Here is a 10,185-nt window from a genome sequence, read left to right on the forward strand (position 1 = left end):
GCTCTTCCAGCAGTTTTTCCTAGAGAACAGGACTTGGCAACCAGCTAATGGACATCTACTAAACCAAATTGTCTCAAATTCACTCTGGTGGCCATGTAAATAGATTTTAAGGTCTCCTCAAAGCCAGAGGATGGTGCTAACACAGATATATCCTGGCTTAGTACCAATGTCAGACACTTGGCTTTCAGCATTCCCTGCATTTCATGATGCACAGAGCACTGCTAGCAGGAAATGAGGAGTCGTACGTAAAAGTAAACGCAGTTCTGTTTATTTTCCAGCAACATCCCACGCAAAAGCGACAGAAACACGAACTGCTCTCAGCAGAAAATCTGTACAGTTGGTAACATTTACAACAGTTTCACATTTAAAACCAGAAAACTGAAAGAATCAAGCACTTTCCCTAGACATTGTTTTCTTGACTGCATTAATAAATGACTGATGACTATTTACAAATTTCAAGTTAAGGCTACTACTTCTAAAAAAAACCCCAACATTATTGCATAGACTTCGCCATGTCGACCTCCAACTTCTTGAGGGTATTAAACTTCCAATTGTTTCTGAAATCTTTTTGCAAAAAAAGTGTTTTTTTAAGGTAGCTAAACTTACAGTAGCTGCAGTAGATGGGCTTACAAGTACTAATCAGCCACATGCACAGTACCACAGGCATTACTTCAGGTCAGGTGTGTTACAAGAGCCATATGTAAAAGCAAGGAAACATAAAAGAAAAAATCCCCCAACTGGGCTCTTGATCTGCAGGTGGGTTACTGAAATCATGTTCACAGTGGGGGAGGGAGTGGGGGAAATTGTAAGATCTTGCTGTGCTATTTAAAATTACTAGGATAGCACTGCCATTGGCTAGTTTTACTATCAAAAAGTTTTATAAAAAAATCTGATATACATAAATTAAAAGTTAACAAGAAGTCACACAACTTAATTGTAATTTTACATAAGTTTGGTCTGGAGAATACCTAGACCAATCACAGCTTTGAGAACAGTCTTCAACTTTGCTTAAGGTTTCTTACTATTAACAGGTTATGGATCAAGCTAACCTCTCAAATTTAAAAGAAACTTTCTCTAAAACAGGTTGCACAAGTCTATTTAACTCACAGTATCAAATTCTTTCAGTGGCTCACTCAAACACACTTCCAAGTCAAATTCTCCTTCTGCTTGATAGTCAACATGTCTAACTTTGGTGGGAGTGCCAGAACAGGTATCCTGGAAAGGAAAGGTAATTAATAGTTACTAGTTAATTAGAGGTTATTAGTCCAGGTAATTCAATTAACTTCTGTAATTCATTTAGACCACCCTATAACAAAGGCTTACAAATGCTTTAAAAGCCATAAAAAGTCAATGCTAGTCTTAATATTAAAGAGATGTAGGCTTCTGCCCATCCAACCACATTTGAAGGTACCTTGCAAGTGTTCCAAGGACCTATACATGCACACATTAAAACATTATACAGATTTAATATTAGAAAAATAAATCCAGTAAGAAAAGCATTCCTAGATCTTCACTGCTCAGCTGTACCAAGTGCTTTCTGGACCTAAAAGGAGCCTACTTCTGTGTGACAAAGAAATTCCACCCTATTTTAATATTAGATATTGCAATCTGAAGAGAGTATTTCAATTGTACATTACAGTTCATAACTGATTTGCTTTCAACAAATAAAATTTTCTTTTGCAGGCTATGAAAAAATGGGATATTTTTAATATGAGATAATTTAATTTCTAATTCTCTAAACACAAGACTACAGACAGATAATGGCTATAGCTGGAAAACACCTGAGTTTCAAAATTGCTCAGCTTTACAAACAGTCCCTAAACAGAGCAGATGATTGGATCTGTGAGGTGTTCAGGCTGCTCTGGATGTAATTCTAAGCAATGAAACAATTATCAACAGTTATGCAAATGACAGATATGCTTACATCATTATCTTGACAGCTCGTTTGAGATTCAGTAGAATTGCTTCCAACAGATTCGGTCTCCATCTCACCAAGGTCAACAGGACAACTGTAAAATCATTTAGAAGAACAGAGCATAAAACAAATTGATTTTTTAGTGTTAAGATGCACTTTGTTGTGCAGTTCTGAAAAAAGTGGCCAGAGGAGAGCAAAGAGACCGACAGAGATCACAGGGACAGTGGTGGCAAACTGGGGAGACAAGCAGAACTGCAGGACAGCTCAGTGCTGCCAAAATGGCCAAGGACTGAATTAAAGGTCTTGAGACTGAATACTGCAACTTGTCCAAGACAAACCCAGTGTTCAAGCAATGCCTCAATGAAAATGTTAAAGGAGAGGAATGAATTTTCTTTTTCTGTTTTGCAAAGATTTAATACCCATTACACAGACCTAGATCCCAGCATCTGAAGGTAGTATTTCAACACCAATGCACACAGCAGAGTTCTGGCTGAAGGACCAACTCCCCTCACACTGACAGCAAGTAAAGGGAAGCTAAAAGAAGGTTTTCTTTTAGATCCTATTGCTCTGCAGTAGTTTTAAAACCAGCATTCCATTAAGGAAAAACACTACTTTTATTAACACAAAACTGCCTGCTGAGGGATTAAGTTCCATCTTTGTCCCCTTCATGCTCTACTGCCACTTTTATGTCACATGTTGCTGATCAGCTGTATTGCTTTCTAGAGAGGAAAATAACTCGGGCATCTCTCTACATCTTGTAGAGCTTGGGCTGAGTTCACAATTCTCCCTCTCAGGAGTAGAAACATTTTACACCACTCTTCTTGAACTAGCAAGTGAGAAGAGTGAGGCAGGCTCCTGTACACTGAATAGGTCCAAGCTCAGTATTCAGACCTGCCACTGGTGAGAACTCTCCAGCACTGCTCCTACCAGATAATTTGAAGATTGCTTGGAAAGAACTGGCTCCTGTTGATGGCGTGGTGATTATTTTACAGAGCACTGCAGAACTGGCTATGCCTTCACCAATAAAAAAGTGAGGGATATGGATGTATGCCCTTCCAAGGACACTAGGCAAGAACCAGGAAGCTGTTGGATATTTTGATTGAGAAGGAATTGAACAGCACTAAGTGTGGATAAATAATTAGGAAAAACATTCAGCACTCACTGACTTGTCTCAAAAAGAACTATGCTGGGGGTGGTGCTTATTTCCTAAACATGAGACTTCACATCATAATTTCTGTAACAGCATTTTGAATACTCTGTACATACATTTCCTGCAGATCACATCCTCCTTCAGTTGGAGGATCCCAGGAATGCAGTGCAACTTTCCACAGTTTGATTTGCTGGTCCCAGGACCTACGGCTGTACTTCTTAAATTTGTTTGGAGTTCTGGGATGAACTCCTGGTATACGATGGCACCTATTCATATATTAGACAAGAAAAAATAATTATCAGTGCTTTATTCACACATACACACCATACCTTTAAATGTTAACTGATTGTGTGATTTATGAGAAAAGACCAATGTGCAACTTCAGCACTCAAGCAAAGGTTTGCCAGCTCCATATGAACTTCTTAATTTTTCTGACTCCAAGTCAAATGAAATAATAATAAAGAATTATCATTCACAGGTCTGAAAACTTAATTCCAAACTCAACAGCAACTGCAGCCCATTTTGTCTTGTAGTTAACTCATGAGAAAACTGACTGCAAAAAGCAGTTTCATTTCCTCTCATTGACAAGCACATCCAAAAGAACTTTCATTTCCATTTCAGCAGCATGAGGTGTTTCTTACATACTGACTCATAAACCCTTAAGCCACACCTCAGCTGACTGTTAGTGTGATCTAAGAGTTCAAAAATGTCTTAAAAGTTTAATTTGTAGATGCCTTCTATTTGAATGTGTATTGGAGACCAATTTTTGTACATTAATGTGCTTATAAAGAACAGGTGTGACTTGCAGGTGGACATTTAGTTTTCCAGAAAGTCAAGCAGCTTACCTAGGAACTTCTTTAATGTATCTATCATAGGCAATCGTGTTTTTCCCATAGTTTATCTGTTTTTGTCTTCTCATCAACACCACCTCATCTGTCTCAAGTTCTACTGTCGCCGTGGACTCCTTTGAATCAGAACTGAAGAAAAAAAAAACATTGCAGGTTTGGGAATACTAGAAAACCAGTGACACTCAAACAAACCCACTTGTAAAAGGCTATAAATAAACATGTTAAAACTTTTCAAACAAATGCTCAGGGTGTTACTAAACCATGGTGTTGGAACAGACTCGAGATGAACTATTTTAAACTGTGTGTTTTAAGAAACAACACTGGAAAGTGAAAATTCCATTTTCAAGATTTTCCTCAGCTAAGCTAGAAATTTAACCTACCTTCCCGAGGAGGACTTCCTTTCTCTTGAAAATTCGTTTATCAGGAGTTTTCTTCTGTGTCTGTAAGAATTCAAATCAGTTTTAAGAAATTATATAAAGAGGAATATGAAGGTTGCACTGTCATAGCTCACAACTGAATTAACTTTTCAGAAAAGCAGCAGCACCCCAGACATTGCAAATGCCTTTTGGCTATGAAATGGATGTCTCAGTTTTCCCTTAAAAAATAAAAATACAAGGACTTTCTTTTCCTGACTATTTTTTCCCTAAAGCAACTTCTTATAGCAATGATACAAAAACCCAGTCATTAGTGAGAGGGTATTTTAAGTATTTTAATCTAAGAGATTCAGGAAAAGATTCTTCCAAAAGGGAGATATTTAGGGACACCATCCAATCTCCAGAGAGTATCCCATGACATTCCTGCAGGACTGAACCCAAAGCTGATCTAAAAGCAGCAGACAAGAGGGTAAGGTTGGCCTGATTTTACTACAATGGTGAAGTTAAAAATACAAGTTGAAACAGATTCTGCAAGATAACTTCCATTTCTCTTCCTTTTACCACTTAATCTTAAACACCCAGGGGTACCTTGCAATTTCTTTGTGAACATTGGTCCTCATTTCATCTTCTTCCACTGCAGTTCCCCAGTCTAAACACCTGGAAAGGGGTCCAGGACCTTCTGGTGTTGTAAAACTAGAAAGAAAAAAAAATAAAATTAAGGTTCTGTGTTAGGTTTGGGTTATTGTATTTACCTCCCCCACTCACAGCTTGATGCCTTAAACACAATTATTTACAATACTCAAAATGGCTGTGAAAACCCTGTGTTTTATTTAAATTTTATCACTGTAAAATTAAGCATCAGTCGTGGCTTCCACCTTGAGGTTGTGTGGTTTGTGTTGGGTTTTCTTCAAATTGATGAGGGTATCTATAGAAACATACCACTGCAGCTTGATAACCCAGCCCATGCTTTCAGTAACTTCCAGCTCATGTTCTTCACAAAATGGTACATGAAACACCAACTTTATTCAGTTACTCACTTGTTTTCACTCCACTAAATGACTTCGCAATTATTTATACTTTGATGACTGCAGACTCATTAGCTACATGAGAGATAAAAGCTGGAGCACAGAATTAAGTTGCAAAGCTAATTAATTAAAATTGCATGATAGCACCAGGAGTTGCTTCATGTAAATATATGTCTAGTAGAGAAGGCAAAGGCACAAAACCATCCTATTTTAGCTAGGAAACAGAGATTTGCTGTGACTTTGCAAACTGTTTTAACAACTTTATTGCAGTCCATTAGCATCACAAGCAGGTTCAGGCTCTTGTGGGGAATAAGCTCATACCCCTTCCCAACCATCTCCTGCTGCCTGTATCCAGATTATTCAATGTTTTCCCTGTCTGTCTTCCTGATGATCAATTTTCCCTAAACAAAACCCCAAACTGTATCCTAGAGCAGAGCTTTTTCAGCAGATCTGGAAATGCTCTGGAGACTTTCCAGGATTTTGTGCAAACATGTCCCCTGGAGTCAGGGAATTAGATCCATCTGCACTAAAAGCAGCTCCAACTCCCTCCCTGCTCCTAAATTGGTTTGCACAACTTTAAGTGGTTTGTTAATTTCAAACTAAAAGTTATTTTTAGATTAAACCCAGTTACCAACTTGGCAAAATTAAAAATCCATAGCATACAGTACAGGTCCCTCTGCAAAGATCTGTTCAAGCTCCAAGGATTTTCAACTTTTGCTTATACCAGTTTCTAGATTTGCAGAGAATACAGGCCACGTTCTGTTATTGCTCTCCCGTGGTAGAGAACAATCAGCAGGATCCCAGCTGGTCCCAACTCCTGAGTTTTTTCCTCAACACTGTGATGTGATACCTTTTTATATTTGCTTGATTCTGTACCTGTGCTGTGATTATCAAGATGACTCAGCCTCCATCCTGATCCTCTTTACTTTTGAGAATTGTAATTTGATATGGTCGGATTGGCATAAACAAAAAGCAGTTTTGGTAGAGAACAATTTCAGAGCTCAATCCAAAATGAAACCAGGAAGTATGTCTGCACAATTCAATACTGGGAGACACACAGAAGTGTTGCTTATTTACCCTGAAACTAACTGTAAAGTTTCATCCCTGTAGTGCTGTTCAACCATGCTTCCTGGAATTAGTTTAAGCTACTCTGGATAATGTAACTTGTGCCACTGACCAACGTGTTCCCTGCTTATTGTCAGCAAAGGAAAATGGGTGGGAACAACCTACCCCCTTTTCAAGAAACCTCGATTCAATCAACTGGGCTGTGGGGACAACTCCCATCCACAGATCAAAGTGATTAAAGAGACCGTGGCATGAATAGCTCAGAGTGTAGGTGGGATATAAAATAAGATATTTAAGTTTAGCTGTGCTGACAAACACAGAAAGCAGCATTTTATGGGGTGACCTCAGAACTGGATCCCCCCACAAATGTGCTGAAATATAACACACCTTCTCTGTACTGCCTTCAGAAACAGAAAATAGATGATTTCTAAGAATTGAATTTTTGTCATTTACTTCAGTTTTACCACAACTGTTTGTGCAGCCTGTATTTACAAATATAATGGGCCTGTACAGTATTAGTCCTCGATAAATGGCAGTAAACCAGCACGAAATAGGACATAAATTATCAAGGATAATTATCAATTATCGTATTTCAAGAAATAAGAATGAAACAGGCTGACTCTTAAGAACTGACTCCAAGATAAGAGCACCGCCCTCGATCCCTTTCCCTCCTTCAAGACCAGCTATCAGTGGCTGATGAGCGACTGATAAACGGGCAGGGCTAGGAAAACTGAGGAAAGGGTCAGTACAGCAGCTCCCGGCGAACAAAAGAGCGGGAAGACGCTGTCATTGTCACCATGCTCACCTGTCCAGCCGGCTGTCCTCAGGCCTGGGCTTGTTTTCCTCGAACACGGAGGCTTCGGGCTCGTTCTGCCTCCGCCGCTTCCCATCGGCGCCGCGTTTCCGCGCCTGGGCCCAGCGCGGGGGGTGCTGCGGGCTGGGGACAAACACAGCGACACTCGAGCACCCGGCTGGGCTTTAGGGCTTCAACCTCCTTCCGACACCGCGCTTATTGACCCTTTTCACTCCCACCAAACGCGGGGAGGCGACGCCACTCGCTGCGGGCCCTGTGAGGGGGCTCCGCGGGCCCCCCCACCCCCTCAGAGACCTCCGCCGCGGGACGGCGGGGAGCGGGGGCCGGGGAGCGCGGGGGGAACGAGGCCCGGCGCCGCCACTCCCGCCCCAGCCCTCAGGCCCTACCTGCTCTTGGTGCTGCCGTGCGGGCTCCTCTGGCGGAAGGACATGGCGCGGGGTATGCTCGAAAGGGAGGCCTGGAGGGAGAGGCGGGCGCGGGGAGCTGAGGGGGCCGGTGAAGGAGAGGCGGGCGGTGAGGGACTGGCGGGCGGTGAGGCTGAGGCGGGCGGTGAGGCAGAGCCGAGGGAGCGCAGCCGCCTTCCCGCTCAGCCCCTTCGCATCTCCCGCCGGCGCTGAGCGACACGCCCGCCCCGCCTCCCCGCGGGGCGCCTCCACGGGGACAGGTGCGGAGGGGGGGCGAGCGGGAAAGCGCCGCGGCCGCCCCGCGCCCTTACCCGCTCACACACATCCCCCACCCCCCCGCCAGGGTAATGGCTCAGCCCGCTCCGCCCGGCCCCGCCCCCGGGGCGTGTTGGCGGGAGAATCGAGGGCGGCAGCGCGCGGTTTTGGCGCGCGGCGGCGGCGGGACTCGCGCGAAACAACGGGGAAAAATCCAGCCCAAACAAAAAGGAAAACACGAATTCCCGCGATTCACATGTGAAGGATGACGGTCCCCGGCAATGCTGTACAGTCGATGAAGCGCACAGGGCCAGTTCAAACCCCACTCCAGACAGTCGCTGATTAAATTTCACAATGGCACGGCTTTAAATTCCGTATCAATAGTGAGGAAGGCTGGGTAACGACACGAGGTGGTTATCCTTGGTTCGGGGACCTTTCTGGGGTTTCTACTCGCACATGCATGCACAGTGAGATCCCGTTGGTCCTGCTACACTCACATTTTAGAACAGTAATTTAGAAACAACCTGAAGAACTGTAGCAGAACACAAACAGCTTTAAACAATAATACATTCGCAGCCTGAAGACTGGTGGGACGCTTCAGAGAGATGGTTTTCTTCTGGCCTTACAATGGCAGGATTACTAAGGTTGAAAAAGACTTACAATAACAGGTTCATTAAGGTTGGAAGAGCCCTCTAAGCTGATAAAGTACACCCATTATTAACGAGGCACTGCTAAGTGCATTGCTAAACCATGTCCCAAGTACCACATCAGAAGAACCAAAACAGATGGCAGAAGCAGCAAACAAAAATTTCTTTGGTGGGTTAGTCTAATCACTTAATAGTGCTTTAAAACACTAAAGCAACTATTGAAGTGCAGCAATGGTTTTGGAGAAACTTTCTGAGCGCACGATAACAGGTGGTGTTTGGTTTTGTTTTGGTTTTTTTTTTCAATAAAGATGCACTTCAGCCTTGCTATGCATGAAGGGATTTACTTTGAAAATTCCATTCCCGTTGCCTGGCCTTACCGAGTTGAATTTTGTACAAACTCACACATCTTCTGTGTGGCATCTGCATGAACACCCACGTTCCTGCAGAAAAGTCTGCTCTGCTGGAGCCCCTCCTTTCCCACACACTACAATGGAGAACAGAACTGTGTTCCTGCACCAAGGTCATGCTTGAATTAGAGCAGAGCTTCAAAACATGCACAAACAAACTCCCCTCCCTTCAGCCTGGCTCTAAAAGCTAGACTAGCATGTTTACCTGAACACACCCAAGCAGGGCAGACAGGACAGCTACAGCCTGGAAGCCATACTGTACTTTTAGCATGACACAATCTACAAATTAAATTCAGTTTATCCAGCAGAACTATCTGCTGGGACAGAGCTCAGGGATTACAGCTGCACTGCATCTTTCTGTCCTTGTCAGCAACAAAAATCCTTCAGAAAAGCAGTTTCACAGCACGGTGGGAATTTAAAGGGAGGAGATATCCTCAGCTGTGACCTCAAAGGAGTTTTAGAAACAAAATAAAATACACACAACCCCTGGCATTTCAGAACTGGCAGTGAAGGATGGTTTCCACAAACACAGATAATGTATCATCTATAAGGAGATTCTCCCAATGGAAGCATGCCAACAGAAGATACTTGTCACTTCTAGGGAGAAACTGAATCCTGTCTGCTGAAGTTCAGGGTATATTTTGGTGTAATTATAAACTGAGCACAGACTTATGCAGAGGAGATTTAATTAAGTTGGGCAAAATTAAAGGAAAAACTGGGGGTGGAGTGCCAGACTTCTGCTTCACTTACCTCAGTTGCAAGCTCTGTGTCAGACAGCCTTGGCTAGGTAAACAAGTGCATGGCAGGCTGCATTCCAGTTTTGACTGCTCTATTTAGACTAATGAGGTTACTAATTAGAACACAGGATGATTCTACATCCAGTGGCAGCACTACATGAAATGATTTTAGCAGCCCTCAGACTTCATCTGCTGTTTCATTCCTTCCCTTGTGCTACCACAGCTTGTTCAAGCACAGAGAATCTGGATTAGGGAATAAATATGCCCAAAATTTAACTGCCACAGGCAGACTGGTTATGCTGTGTCTAGTCTAATATTTTCAACCAAGAAATACAAAGATATTTAAAGACTGCTGAACTGCAAGATCCTATGGATCCACTGCAGGCCCTGTCCATCACAGGCAAAAGCTTAATACTCATAAAATACTTAAATAAATACTTAAGATGAGTTTAAGTATTTCTTGACAGCCTGTTACTCTCACCTAGCAGTTCCATCTTCTCCAGCAGGACCCCTTTCCATGGCAGAATGGGTGTTGGGACTTCAG

General features: G+C 42.7%; 1 protein-coding gene across 1 annotated transcript; it reads right to left on the reverse strand.

Annotated features, from left to right (window-relative positions):
- Positions 1 to 252: 252 nt before the first annotated feature.
- LOC119700900 (histone RNA hairpin-binding protein-like) lies at positions 253 to 8,925 on the reverse strand. Its single transcript, XM_038136606.1, has 8 exons — positions 7,578 to 8,925; positions 7,183 to 7,314; positions 4,876 to 4,980; positions 4,294 to 4,353; positions 3,911 to 4,042; positions 3,182 to 3,331; positions 1,925 to 2,009; positions 253 to 1,215 (listed from the first exon to the last, which is right to left on the reverse strand). The coding sequence occupies exons 1-8, from the start codon at positions 7,619 to 7,621 to the stop codon at positions 1,099 to 1,101; spliced, it is 825 nt and encodes a 274-aa protein (XP_037992534.1). The 5' UTR covers positions 7,622 to 8,925; the 3' UTR covers positions 253 to 1,098.
- Positions 8,926 to 10,185: the final 1,260 nt, after the last annotated feature.

The sequence above is a fragment of the Motacilla alba genome, chromosome 4 (genome assembly GCF_015832195.1).
Source record: "Motacilla alba alba isolate MOTALB_02 chromosome 4, Motacilla_alba_V1.0_pri, whole genome shotgun sequence".
Lineage (NCBI taxonomy): Eukaryota > Metazoa > Chordata > Aves > Passeriformes > Motacillidae > Motacilla > Motacilla alba.

What these genes read in the sequence shown, in the direction of transcription:
- LOC119700900 (XM_038136606.1), bottom strand. Translation starts at nt 7,621, where the DNA reads ATGTCCTTCCGCCAGAGGAGCCCGCACGGCAGCACCAAGAGCAG. An exon ending in CACGGCAGCACCAAGAGCAG is followed by an intron (nt 7,315 to 7,577) that starts GTAGGGCCTGAG and finishes GTTTGTCCCCAG; the next exon opens with CCCGCAGCACCCCCCGCGCT. An exon ending in GGATGTGATCTGCAGGAAAT is followed by an intron (nt 2,010 to 3,181) that starts GTATGTACAGAG and finishes ATGATTTTACAG; the next exon opens with TTGTCCTGTTGACCTTGGTG.